The sequence below is a fragment of the Ambystoma mexicanum genome, chromosome 6q (genome assembly GCF_040938575.1).
Source record: "Ambystoma mexicanum isolate Mex_15411 chromosome 6q, UKY_AmexF1_1, whole genome shotgun sequence".
Taxonomy (NCBI): domain Eukaryota; kingdom Metazoa; phylum Chordata; class Amphibia; order Caudata; family Ambystomatidae; genus Ambystoma; species Ambystoma mexicanum.
Window position 1 is genome coordinate 1,610,368,493 of NC_090937.1, and position 14,993 is coordinate 1,610,383,485.

Below are 14,993 nucleotides of genomic sequence, written 5' to 3' on the forward strand. Positions count from 1 at the left end.
AAATAAGCTTATAGACTCCATCTACTCTACATATTTCAGTAAAGTAGTTAGACTCTCCAACATTCCCATTAGCATTTTCTACTTTGCTAATGGGAATAATGGACAATTGTATACTAGAGAAAAAGAAAAGGGCACAGAAAGAATATTCTGTACAAAATACTTTTCTCTAGCATAAAATAAGGACCATAACCCATGGCCCTTCATGACTATCCATGGTCTCCGCAGTTCCCCCTCTAGGCCATGTATTATTAAAAAACCCGAATTGCAAGTGCACACCATCACACAAGACAGCCCTTCTACCCTTTATACTGTTATGTTTGTAGCACTCCCTCATTGCCTGGTTTGAAACAGTCACACATATATCCACCAATCAGTTAAAATAATTCTACATATAACTCTATCAACATATTAAAGTTCCACACACCTATTACTACTTAAAAATGTTCTACAAATATTTTGCATATCCATTTCACTTGCTTATCCAAAATAATTGTACACAATGCTGCTATAAATACACATAGGCATTGTGCAGTAAACAAGTGCATGAATGGAATGAGGAGTAGAGATTACCAAGTGCTCATACAAGCCCAGAAGGAAAGTGCCAAGACATACCAAACTTGGAGGCCCCTAGCTACCTGCTGGGGCAGAGGACTCCCAAGTGTGTGCTACACATCCGCCAGATGGTAGCCCCGCAAGGGTAAAGCTGAAGGGGCGGCAGAATGTACTTGTGTCAACTACATATAGGGCCTGGAACCTGTGAGGTTCATGAGGACCAGACCACGAGTCTCCATGGCAGTGGTATGAGTTAGCAGGCAAGGGATTAAGTCAAACAGGAACACAAAAGTAGAGTTTTCAGAAGTTCCAGAACATAACGAAGTCCAGCTCAAGTATAAGAGGAGCAGCCTCCCGGTCTCTGTTTCAAAAAGTGTTTGACAAGCAGAGTATTGGAGTTACAGCAGCGCAGGGCTCTGGCAGGACAGTATTTAGGGAAACAAAGTTGAACATAGTGTACTCCTGGCAATTAGCAGGAGCCAATGTACACATTTTAGGGCTGCAGCCAGGGGGGAGCCAGCCACAATATTTGGCAGGGTGGGGGGGTGCTGGGTGGCAGTTTTGAAAGCTGGTAGTGAATGGGGTCATTAAACCTATTTCACTGTTGATTCCCACCTGGAGCCCAGTAGCTGAGAAGATATTGCACCTTCCTTTGGACAATTAGATGCATTTTCAAATACATCTCACCAAAGGCGTATCAAGGATTGTGTAACAAGTGGGGCCTTGAGCTAACGTAGTAGGGCTCACCCTTAGAGGAGCCCAAAGAAGGAACTGGGCTTGGTCTGCACCCCACCCAATCATAGCACCATGCCCCCTAGAATCTTGCCACTGGCCACAACCACCACAATGGAAGTAAACTATATAACATGTATATACAATACAGCTTCAAATAACAAAAATCGCCCTGAACCCCCTGCAATTGAAATGATGTCCACGGACACCATAATTGACAGTGGACTCGGCGGTATCTGCAAGCCATTTCTTCACCTATAAAAACATCTCCATATCATCTTTATTCCACTCTCCTAATAAATAACCTCAAATGTGTTTTCCAAGCTGTTCATTCACAGCAGTGTCCACGGACTACCTCGATGACTGTGGACTAGCAAAGGACCTGCCCAAAATTTTTCTCCTATAAAAACAGCTCCATATCATCTTTATTCCCCCCCCCACTCTTTCCAGCACCTCTTTCGGCCACCAAATAACCCCAAATGTGTTTTCCAGACTTTTTTCCCACTGCGCTATCCGCAGACAACACGCTGTCCGTGGATCCAACATGGCGTCCGTTAAAAAAATGTGATGCACCTCACACATTTCACCATCCAATCAGTGGGTGCGTCCGATGTCCGCGGACATCAGGTAGGACCCTGATTGGTCCAGGGGTGTGTCCACAGACTGAATAGGGAAGTGTATCCACGGACCGCACCCAGATATTAAACATGTTTTTTAACCTAGTTTTTGGCCGTTTTAAAAGAAGAAGCTATTGGACGGATTTACACTAAATGTAAAAAAGTAAGCTTTTTGGGACCAATTTGCCGCTCCTGCTGCAAATTTAGTAAAAATACCTCCAGCGGTTTGGGCTGTAGACATGAGCAAACATTCTTTTCCATTGTGTGTATGAGGATTTCCACACATTTTGTCACCCCCCCCCCAATAAATTCTCCTCCTTGACGAAATTGCACCAAACTACGCAGAATTTTTCAGAGGGGGCCATATACCTTTTTGCAAACTTTGGTGAGAATTCGTCCAGGGGGAGGCGAAGTTATAAGCCACCCAAAAAGTGCTCTTTCTATGAGTCGAGCAACTTAACCATAACTACGGGTCGCTACTGCAGGCCCTGTATGATCTACAGTGCCCGGCTGTCTTTCGATAAGGGAGTTCTTTAAATTACCTTTTGAATAAGTTAAATAAATTGTAGACAGTGGATCAGGAGACTGCAACGCTGAACATTAAGAAGACAGTGCTAATCCAGAACCCTCAGAAACCCATGTAATCCCACAGGAAGAGTGCCCATCTTGCCACTCTAGACCTATGTAACGCCATGCCAGAAACTGCTGCTGTCTAAACAGCTGAGTAAACCACACCTAACCTGAACTCCAGACTCGGCCCTGATTCCTCTCTCTTCTTTACATGTGGACAAGAAGAGATAATAACCTGGACTCTTAATGACTGCACTTCGCTCCGTACCTTGAAGGGAAGAAGAGACAGGGTGAGATAAGGTCATTAATGCACATACAAGTGTTGATACCTGTGGAAAAATGCATTAAACAGACGTACTTGGGGCTCTGATAGTCAACCAGGGTAACAAGGAGTAAAGGGCAGCTGAAGTGTGCAAATCAGTGGTAATTGGCAGTGATCTGTGATTCCTAGAAGTGGTAAGTGCCCTCTTCCAGGTTCTCATGCTCACCTCCTTACTTTAAAAGGTAGCAGAGAAAGTCTTACATCCGGGGTTCAAAGTAGCATTGTGGAATTCCCACTCCTAAGAAATCAGCACTCTTCAGCACTGAGTAAATGCTGCACCGGGGATAATGGCATGGTTCACTCCAGGTCAACCAGTGACGAATCAAAACCCCTAATCTGGCAGCGACTCACAGTTACCACCAGTGGTAACATAATTCAGTTCCGTTTCTATTAGCGCTACTACTACCGCTGAACTGCTAATGAGGCCCGAAATCTGCAATCAAACACACCATACAAATATGACATGCTGTGACAGGTGTCGCATGGCACGCTAGCGCACACACGCATGCACACATTGCCACATACGAGCAGACATGCACAGACAGGTAGTCAAAAAAGCCGATAAACACGCGCACATGCAGAAAAAGGCACAGAATGAGACACGAGCACACACAAAGGGTCCCCAGCATGGTGAGCAGGCTGACGTCAGGGGTCCTTCTATGCAATCTGTATCTGGTGTTGCATCAGAATGGCATCTGCCAATGGCCAATGCTCTTCCTGCTCCACTACATCTCACTGGGAGTGCCCAATGGGGCACCAGAGTAAATCTCCCCAGGACCCCTACTGTGGACCTGTTCTTCTTTCCTCAAAACACAGTCATGTCACAGTGCAGAATGGTCATGCAGCACACATTCCTTAGTTTAAGATAACAGTGAATTGTTCCCACCCATTCTCCATTAAAATCAGAAAATACATGTTCATAGCTGACCTGTCTCTCATTCTCTTTCCCTCTCCCTCTCTATCATCCCACTTATCTGCCCTGCTTTCTCCCCCCTCCCCACTTTCCATCTGCCTCACAGTTTCCGAGTCTGGCCATCACAAGAGACAGGGAGAACCCACAAAGAAGAGCTGCCAATGTGCGAGACATGAGCCTGGAACAGAAGATTCCTCTTCATGGAGAGATGTGCTGCCCCACCTTAGAGGTACTCTGTGTCTCCGTGCAGGTAACACACATTTCTTCCATATTCATATGTCTATTCAGAAAGAGTTTCTTGAAAAGTTTCCTTCCTTTCATATATTCAAAACCACTATCGATGGTGTATTCTACACTGATCTCCACCCTCCATGGTTCCCTTTCATGTTCATAGTCTTTGACTCTGAAATCATTCATCGCACATTTTACACTAGGTCTGAGTACCTCATAGTCCACCTGCCAGACTATTGAGTGGTGTCTTCTGTTGCCACCTCTGTGTGATCTCTCAGACAGGCGAGCAGCATCCTCTGATAGCACCACTGTGTGATCCCCAGAGAGGAGAGAAGCCTTCTCTGATGCCCCAGATGTGTGTTCCCCGAGACTAGGGAGCAGCATCCTCCGATGCCACCACTGTGTGATCCCCAGAGAGGAGAGCAGCATTCTGTGATGCCACAGAAGTGTGATCCCGCAAACTAGGGAGCAGCATCCTCCGATGCCACCACTGTGTGATCCCAGAGAGGAGAGAAGCCTTCTCTGATGCCCCAGATGTGTGATCCCCGAGACTAGGGAGCAGCATCCTCTGATGCCACCACTGTGTGATCCCAGAGAGGAGAGAAGCCTTCTCTGATGCCACTGATGTGTGATCCCCAGAGAGGAGAGCAGCATCCTCTGATGCCACCAATGTGTGATCCAAAGAGAGGAGAGAAGCCTTCTCTGATGCCACTGATGTGTGATCCCCAGAGAGGAGAGAAGACTTCTCTGATGCCACTGATGTGTGATCCCCAGAGAAGAGAGCAGCATCCTCTGATGCCACCGATGTGTGATGCCCAGAGAAGAAAGCAGCATTCTCGGATGCCACCGATGCGTGATCCCCAGAGAGGAGAGCAGCATTCTCTGATGCCACCGATGTGTGATCCCTGAAACTAGGGAGAAGCATCCTCTGATGCCACCACTGTGTGAACCCCAGAGAGGAGAGACGCCTTCTCTGATGCCACTGATATCTGATCCCCAGTGAGGAGAGCAGCATCCTCTGATGCCAACGATGTGTAATCCTCAGCTAGGAGAACAGCATTCTCTGATGGCACTGAGGTGTTATCCCCAAGACTAGGGAGCAGCATTCTCTGATGCCACCGCTGTGTGATCCCCAGAGAGGAGAGCAGCATTCTCTGATGGCACTGAGGTGTTATCCCCAAGACTAGGGAGCAGCATCCTCTGATGCCACCACTGTGTGATCCCCAGCGAGGAGATCAGCATTCTCTGATGCCCCTGATGTGTGATCCCAGAAACTAGGGAGCAGCATCCTCTGATGCCACCACTGTGTGATCCCCAGCGAGGAGAGCAGCATTCTCAGATTCCACTGATTACTGATTCTCGAGACTAGGGAGCAGCATCCTCTGATGCCACCACTGTGTGAACCCCAGAGAGGAGAGACGCCTTCTCTGATGCCACTGATATCTGATCCCCAGTGAGGAGAGCAGCATCCTCTGATGCCAACGATGTGTAATCCTCAGCTAGGAGAACAGCATTCTCTGATGGCACTGAGGGGTTATCCCCAAGACTAGGGAGCAGCATCCTCTGATGCCACCACTGTGTGATCCCCAGCGAGGAGATCAGCATTCTCTGATGCCACTGATGTGTGATCCCAGAAACTAGGGAGCAGCATCCTCTGATGCCACCACTGTGTGATCCCCAGCGAGGAGAGCAGCATTCTCAGATTCCACTGATTACTGATTCTCGAGACTAGGGAGCAGCATCCTCTGATGCCACCACTGTGTGATCCCCAGAGAGGAGAACAGCATTCTTTGATGCTAAAGATGTGTGTTCCCTGAGACTAGGGAGCAGCATCCTCTGATGCCACCACTGTGTGATCCCCAGAGAGGAGAACAGCATCCTCTGATGCCACCACTGTGTGATCCCCAGAGAGGAGAACAGCATCCTCTGATGCCACCACTGTGTGATCCCCAGAGAGGAGAACAGCATTCTTTGATGCTAAAGATGTGTGTTCCCTGAGACTAGGGAGAAGCATCCTCTATGCCACCAGTGTGATCCCCAGAGAGGAGAACAGCATTCTTTGATGCTAAAGATGTGTGTTCCCTGAGACTAGGGAGCAGCATCCTCTGATGCCACCACTGTGTGATCCCCAGAGAGGAGAACAGCATCCTCTGATGCCACCACTGTGTGATCCCCAGAGAGGAGAACAGCATTCTTTGATGCTAAAGATGTGTGTTCCCTGAGACTAGGGAGAAGCATCCTCTATGCCACCAGTGTGATCCCCAGAGAGGAGAACAGCATTCTCTGATGCCACAGCTGTGTGATCACTCAGACTAGGGAGCATCATCCTCTGATGCAACCAAAGCGTGACAGCAAAATTAGAGAACAGCCTCTTCTGATGCCATCATGCTGCAGCCCGCCAAGTTCAAAGGCTACATTCCTGCTACCACCAGAATTGAACATGCAGTGGTGGACAATGAAGCAGAATACACTTGACTTTTTGTACAATTAAAACCATAACACAAGCTCACTAACCTGCTCACCAGGCATGGTATAGCCCAAATCTCCAAACGTTTGTATTTCTTTTGGTTTTGTTTCAACTAAAACGGTATTGACAAGCAGTAAAACAATATGTGTGTATCAACATCAAGGTGTATAACTCTCCTTCCTGATAATTATCTCAGTTGTGCAGCTTTAACAATTTATATATCAAGTAGATGCTAATAACAATGATCTACTATTATTTTATTTTCAACTCCCTAATTCTCTATAATTCCCCCACCCCCAGGTCTTAATCAACTATACCAACTTTCATCGTTCATCAATATTCTGTCCATTATTCACTCTTCCTCTTCTGGCAGAATGTCTAGTATACGCAATCTTTTGGGGATGTACAGTCCATTGGCATACGCTAAATCTCCAGAACCATACTAAATCATCATGAATGACTGCTGTTATTTTTTCCATGCTAAGGATTTCCCATATTACATACAACCATTGTACCATCGAGGGTGCTTCTCTCTTCCGCCATTGCCTTGCAATGCAACGTTTAGCGCTTAGTGTCAGGTTTGCGCACCACACTCCCATCCCCACCCTGATCATGGTGTCTCCCGGCACAGGGAGGTTCAGCAATACCAAGGCCAAATCTAAGGGGAGACAAACCCCTAAGAGCTCACTAACCCTCGACGTCACTTCCTGTCAGAAGTGTTTCAGTTGCAGACACCCCCACCAGAAGGGTGTCACCGTCCTCTCCTCCCCATAGTCTCGCCAGCACAGTGGGGAGTTGGATTCTTTCCTTTTGTTCAACTTCTTTGGTGTGTAATGCCACCTATGCAGGATTGTATATTGCAGTTCCTGGCTTTGTGCGGACGTGTATGGCCCAAAGACCCCTTGTGTTGCATGTTCCCACTCCTTGTCTGTGAACTGCTCACCTGCATCCAACTCCAACCTGCTCCTTATCTTCAGTGGACCTTGCTCCGCCTCCCCTGTTTTAGATCATGGAAATAAGTCCTCTTTTGGTCTCACTGTCTGAGATTGCCCTCTCCCACTCACTTTGTGTTCTGGTCTCCCCCTCTCTCATTGTTGGAATGCATGCCCAATATTTAAGCTGTTGATATGTAAAGATATAACTTTTGTTTAACCCAAATTCCAGAGAACATTTATCTAATTCCTCGAAGTACGCCCCATCGTACAGATCCCTAAGCTCCCTCAGGCTCCCTACTAAACACTGCACAAATCAATTATGTTCCATTCCTGGCGGGAAAGCTGGATTTCTAAAAAATGGGTGTCCTTGGTGATGGCCACAGCGCCAAATTGCACTTCCTATTCACATTATCCCAAATCTCCAATGTACACATCGTTATGGGGTTTTCCCTAAGTTCTGAGGGCCTGACCCCTCTTCTCAACCATGGTATCTTCCACATGTATTCTCCTGTTACCCCCTGTTCCATCTGCATCCAGTGTGTCATATTACCCTCCCTTCCCCATTCCGCTAGTACATTCAGTTGCGCAGCCTGGAATTATTTCATTATATTGTGGCACCCCATTCCCACTTGCCTTTGGGGTTTATATAAGACATTCCTCTCAATGTGTGGCTTCTTCCCGTTCCACACAAATCACATGATCTCATCCTGCACCCCTTCAGCGCTGCTCCCGCAATTGTGATCTGGAGCTCCTGGCACAAATATAAGGATTGCATGATGTTCATTTTAGCGATCGCTATCTTTTATAAGCTTTTCCATCTATTCAAATCCTTCCTAATCTGAACAATTAAGGGGGGATAGTTTACCTTAAAAAGTGTTTCCAAATTCGGGCTTTAGTTCCCTCCCAGGTATCGCACTGGTCCTTCCTCCCAGCAAAAGGGTGTTTGGGTTTTCAGGTGCTCCATATGCCCCGGCCTCAATAATAAGTTCAGTATTTCAGATTTAGAAATGTTTACCTTGAACCCTAAGACCCTTGAGAACCAGTGGATTTCCCCCATGATCTCCTGCAGTGCCTGTGTTGAGTTAGTTACCATCAGCATGACATCGTCAACAAACAAACCTATTTTATGCTGCACGTGGCCCACTTTACTCCCTCTATCGCTGGGTTTTAACTTATGTTTTGTGCAAATGGTTCCAATACTATGGCAGGTCCCCCACTCATCTCGCCGCTAGGACTCACATGTATAGTTTAGCATCTATATTGATAAGCGCTATTGACCTATAGGAGGAACACAGCTGCAGATCTTTGGCAGGCTTTGGAATCAAGGTGATGTGGGCTTCTCCATAGATGAGGAGATGTAACCGCTATCCCGGAACTCATTAAACAAGTTCCCCAGAGCGGCACTAGTTGTTTGCTAAATGTTTTATAGAAAGTTGACGTGAGGCCTTCTGTCCCCGGGCTTTTGTGTAATTTGAGGTTGCCTATGGCTCACCAGACCAACTGTTCCGTTATCGGTGCCTCCAGGTACCCCCTCTGCTCACCTGACAGTTTTAGCCCGTCTAGTTCCCTAGATAGGCATCCTGTTCCCGTATATCATATGCCTCTGCACTGTACAACTTTGCAAAGAAGTCCTCCATTAAATTTAATTTGCACCTTTCCATCACTATCACCCTTTCTCTGATTTGATTTTGAATTATTTGGATCGCACTCTGGATTTGTATTTGTATTTTTGTATTTGTTTTATTTATAACGCGCAAACCATCAGGCCCGGGGGCATCAGGGCGCAATTTGTACAAAGTTACAAGAATGCAAATATACAGACATACAAATTACAGAAATGAACATTAACAGTAATATTAACAGGGTTCCTATCTACAAATATTACAGTAGTTTCAGTGCTGCTAAGGCTTAACAGTGGATATACCCATAGGGTGTACAGCAGAAGATAGTACCGGAGGTCGGCAGGTTAGAGCAAGTAAGACAGGGGTAATTAGCATGTCTTAAAGTTGGTCGAAAAGCCAAGATTTGGTTTTGACCTTGAATGTGTTGAAAGAGTCTTCAGCTCTGATTGTAGCGGGGAGGGAGTTCCAAAGCTTAGAAGCTAGGACAGGGAAGCTGGAGCCCCCCGCTTTTTGCAGTTTAAACCTAGGGATCGATAAACAGTGGGACTGGGCAGTTCTTAGTGGTCGGAGGACCACTAAGAACTATGCGCCTAGATATGGTTTAGATTGAACTAAATCATATCTAGGCGCAGAGGGAAACCAACGTATCAATAAGAGCAATCAAAAAACAAACTCAGCAACAATAGGTGTCGCCCAAAGGCCAAGTCAAGTTATTATGGCCATCTAGCCATCACTTGAGTAGATGGGTTTTTAAGGCCTTACGCAAGAGCAAAAGGGCTTTTCAGAGCACGGATTTCCATTTACAGCCTGTTCTATAGTTTGGGACCCTACACTCAAAACCTTCGATCGCCTCTGAAGATACAAGCGGAAGGTGGAACTACTAACAGAAATGAGTCCCCAGAGCACGGCTGATGTGTGGGTAGCTGCCTGCAGATTTTGTTTGTCAAGTATGAGGGAGCGAGGTTATTAAACACTTAAAGATTAAACAGAGGACTTAAAAGTCAACTCTGTCTTTAACAGTAAACTGGTGAAGGGATTGTAGAAATCCTGAAATGGGTGAAGATTCCCTCACTCAGAATATCAGTCTTTCTCTGGCATTTAGCAATCTTTGCAATCGCTGGCATTGCTTGGATGGAAATCTACAAGAAGTAATTGTTAACGGCTGGGTTTTGGCCGGTGAATTTTGCCATGGTCAATGTAGCCTTGTTGCGTAGGAATGGCAATTCCTAGCCCTGCTGGGGCCAGACATGCAGAACGTAGCATGTTCTTATCATTGTAGATGTTTTCCTTGTAATTGTCAGTGCTGCGCAGCATTCGTAGCTTATCTGCAGGCCGTCTCCCCGAGCCGCTGTGTAAGCCGCGGTGATTCTGCGGTTTGAGAAAGACACGTGATCTTATTCACGTGATGTTACCTGTGTGCGTGCATCCCGATTGGGGCATGCGTGGATGCTGTAGGGGAGGGGCCAGTGCGTGTGTGGTCCTTAGCGTCCTAATGCTGGGAAGTGTAGTTGCTAAGGCTGTGTGTATATCATGTCATACATGCCAACATTCTGTGACCAAAAATCTGTAGGAATCTTAAAGGTTCAAAAATAGTAATTAGCATAATGATGATATCACAGGAAATGATGTCACATCAATTTGACCCAATGAAAGGATAGGACATGACATCACAGGAAATGTGACGTAAACTTTGAGCTTGTGACCTCACAGAAAATGACTCAAGTGACATGGCTTTGAAGAGATCACAGGAAACGACTGCCTGGTGAGGCCTATCCAGATCCTCTGACCCATCATTAGAAAACAATGAACCAAATAAGTGAGCTGTGCACACTGTGACCAGCTTCTTCCTCATTAACACAGGTTTTCCCCTTGAAACATACCCATAACAATGATGTATACATTCTCCATTAATTTGGGATTTTTAGAAGTTCATGAAACCTGGTTAACACTTTATAAGATTAGGACGTGTACTACTTCTTTAGGAATAAAACATTTTAATAGTTTTCCTTAAAATAAACAACATCTCTGTTAAGTAAAAACAAGCAAAATAAATAAAGTCATAATATTCTCAGTCAGTAGCTAAATTCAATAACTTTATAAACAACAAACTGTACCATGGGTTCAATGAGATTATCTTTTGCAGAGGCCTAACAAAGCCGACATTTTTAACAAAAGATGAGTAGAAGTGGTTTTAGAAAACCTAACTTTATATAGATAGGTGGGCGCACATTTTCAGAGTGTAATTATGGCACAGACCATACTGCTGTGTCTGAATGCAAGGGCTGACTTTTTTTCCGGGGTGAAGTGTGGCCATACAGTAGCCTTATGGGACAGAGTTCTTCGCCAGACACACATGTCAAGTGACAACATAGTCTCAAACATGTATACAGAGCACAGCATAAAATACCAAGAATATACACAATAGAAATATACAGTGACAACTGAGTAAACACTGAGCGAGTGTTCCACCCCCCACACCCTCCGTGAAGCTATGTTCTGTACATCCTATGATGATTTCCCCTCAGGTGGAGCAATGCAGGACTTGCTGCACTCTCTATTATTTTTCCTTCTGTAGACGTGGGCCACACAGATGTCGCCACCTAGTGTGATGGTGTCAAACAGACACCATAATGATGATGTGGCCACCGCATTTTACGTGCAGCTTGCATTCCTACATGCACTCACAGACACATGGAGGCCTATTTAATAAACTGAAGCTGTGCGGGGGTCTACTTTCAGACTGTGCTGCGCTTGCGTAGAGAGCCCAAAATGCCTGGCATTTTATAAAGGGCAAGACCTCATGGAAAGCGCAAAGCGCAACAGACCGTAAAATTAGAATTTTAATGAGCTGCACTTCAGGGACGGGCAATACGGGGTGCAAGGATGCAATTGGCTGAGGCTGCATGGAGCGTAACAGCTGATTGACAGCTAACGCAAGCCTGACATTTTCGGTTTAAGAGTGTAATTAAGACCTGCACAGGGGTATATCAATGATTTATGCGACTCTAAGGCAGGCTCCAGGACAAAGCATGCAGCACATTAATTAGTCTGTTTATACAGTGGACTGGTGGGTCATTACTTTGATTGGGCTCAGACCAATCCACTGACCTGACAGCTACTTGAGTCTGTCCTGCACTCTTGCCGAGACAACCCTTGGGTGAACCACCAGTGAAGACAAGTGGCAGAGTGTAACACCATCACACAGCATCTGCCTATCACACTGAGGGGGGTATCAGTGTTCAACTTGCAATAAATATGTACTGCCTGGACTGCCGTTACAGAGCAGTGGCAAACGTTGCCTACCAGCTCTGTGTGATTACCTTCTGTGAAGTTAGGTAATTGAATTTGGTGGTAAATAACCATTCAGAATTATACATTTTAAAAATGTCAACATCTTTCCATGTTGTGCTGTTTGATGGGTTTTGTATTTTCCTGTGATGTCATTGTTATGGGATTTATTATTTTTGAAACTTAAAAAATCCTACATTTTTTAGTCACATAATGTTGGCAAGTATGTGTGTCGTGTACCACTTGTGTATATTCCCTGCAATTCATTTCAAACAGTGGCAGACGGCGGGTGTATACAGTTTACAGTGTTTAGTGCAATAAAGAGACGTTTTGGAGTGCATATTTTAGGCCTGTCCAGTCAGAAACACTCAGTGAAAAAAGCGCCGCGTGCGGGCCCAGGCTCAGTCCGCGGAGCACCCGTGGATCCGAGCATGCCCCATTCAGACGGACGGACGGGCTTCTCAAGGGTTCTATTGGGGTTCCCACATTTTCGATTGTTCAGAGCCGGGAAGGATGGGGCGTTGATGGTTTTGCACATGTCGATTTAGGAGCAGTCTTGATGCAAGAAGTTGCATATGACATTCTCACTAAAAAAACGCTTTGTGAAGCAGGCCCTCTTTCTCAGAAGTCACTCTTGCGGAAGTGCACTTTTTGTGTTGTCCAGTGATAGTAATTCGATTTTTTTAAAATGTATGTAAAGGGTTAAATAAATTACAAACCCACCAAGAAGAAGAAATGTAAATTTATGTAGGAACACATCACATGTTTTTCAATGCGAAAATCCCATTGAAAAATGCTTTGCGGATTAGGCCGTTAGGGCGGTATGTACTATAAACACACACACACACGCGCACACACACACATTCGGTCGCGCACATCTATGAGCAATACATAGACACGTGCGCGCACGCAAAGCACATGCACAAGTGCACACAAGTGAAGGTTTGAAATGGCTGGTTCTGTCGTGTGTGAACAAGTCAGTGTCCAAACAGTGCCCTAGGTCCTGATTCATAGGATTTTTTGCACGGTGCAATGTGACTTTTAACTTGTGCAAAGTGACTTTTCACTGCAAACAAACACACTGATTGCTCGAACAGTGCAACGTTTCTTTTTAGCGTGCAAAGTCACTTTCCACTGCAAAAAATACGCTTTGCACTGCTCCACCCTTATTCATGGAACAGTGCAAAGGGTGCTTTTGCAATGCAATAAACTTTGCACTGCCCCAACCTGATTCATTGAACAGTGCAAAGTGTGGTTTTGCAGTGCAATACACTTTGCACTGCCCCAGCCAGATTCATGGAACAGTGCAACGTGTATTTTTACTGTGCAAAGTGACTTTGCACGCTAAAAAGACAATTCGCACTGTTCCATGAATCAGGATGTTTTGTTGCCAGTGCAAAGTCCAGTGCAAAGTGACTTTGCACAAGTGAAAAGTCACTGCATACTGCGTCATGCAAACAATTCCATGAATCAGGTGCATTATCTGTAATTCATACTTTCCCCCAGGCTAACGGGACATTCGTGACACCAGCGTACCTTTTTTCGTTATTTACAATACAAGTTGTTTGATTATTGTGTTAGGACTGTTTTGCCTGTAGCATCGCGTGTGATGGCCTACATGGCACTTGCGCATACTTACCAACCCTACCGATTTAGGCAGTAGGATACCGCTTTTTAAGCAGTCCTACCGCCTACCGACATTCGAGGCTGCACTACGGATTTTTCAGGCCTGTGCCTGAGGCCCCAGAACACTGGGGGCGTGACGGCCCATCTTAGATTTTGATTGATGACAAAAGGCGTGAGCCTGCCCAGGCGCACGCCTCTGTCATCAATCAAAATCTGGGCCGAGATGGGCCGTCACGTGACACTGGCTCTGCGCACCAAGGCTTGGTAGTGTCTGCCTGCAAGTTAGAAGTGCCGTGATCCTTCGAGCAGTGCCCGGTGCCTCAGCTAAGTTCACTGTCACTCCACTCTCTGGTAAGTTCACTATTTTAAACTGTGTGTCGGCGCCGTGCTGCACTGTGGGGTTGCCGAGCCAGTGATATGTTAGGGTTTTTTAAATGCAGTTTAGTGTCAAAAATCGAATTTGTATTGTTTGAGGCCGCGTCGAGTAAGGGCAGACACCTTGCAATGCAGTGTCGACGTGGTGGCTGAGTTACAGCTGGAAAGGGTGAAAAAACAGTCTTCATTGCAAATGCACCAAGAACAGTCCCCGTGGGCAGGGGGGCAGGGACTCGTATCTGGGTACCCCTCTCTCTCTCTCTCTCTTAGCAAAGAGGATGGGGAGGAAGGTGCTGTATGAATGGGATTGGCTGAGGCCCAGCTCACATCCATTCTTTTTTTGGTCAAATGTCCCCACGCAAGTGCCATGTAGGCCATCACACGCGATGCTACAGGCAAAACAGTCCTAACACAATAATCAAACAACTTGTATTGTAAATAACGAAAAAAGGTACGCTGGTGTCACAAATGTCCCGTTAGCCTGGGGGAAAGTATGAATTACAGATAATGCACCTGATTCATGGAATTGTTTGCATGACGCAGTATGCAGTGACTTTTCACTTGTGCAAAGTCACTTTGCACTGGACTTTGCACTGGCAACAAAACATCCTGATTCATGGAACAGTGCGAATTGTCTTTTTAGCGTGCAAAGTCACTTTGCACAGTAAAAATACACGTTGCACTGTTCCATGAATCTGGCTGGGGCAGTGCAAAGTGTATTGCACTGCAAAACCACACTTTGC

At 45.8% G+C, this 14,993-nt stretch overlaps 1 protein-coding gene across 1 annotated transcript in view; it reads left to right on the plus strand.

The window, feature by feature from the left end:
• LOC138515663 (butyrophilin subfamily 2 member A2-like) overlaps positions 1-14,993 on the plus strand; it is a 149,935-nt gene that overhangs the window by 79,016 nt on the left and 55,926 nt on the right. The window contains exon 4 of the mRNA XM_069630346.1: positions 3,813-3,956. Within this exon, the coding sequence (XP_069486447.1) occupies positions 3,813-3,956 (144 nt within the window). The remainder of the gene's footprint in view (positions 1-3,812; positions 3,957-14,993) is intronic.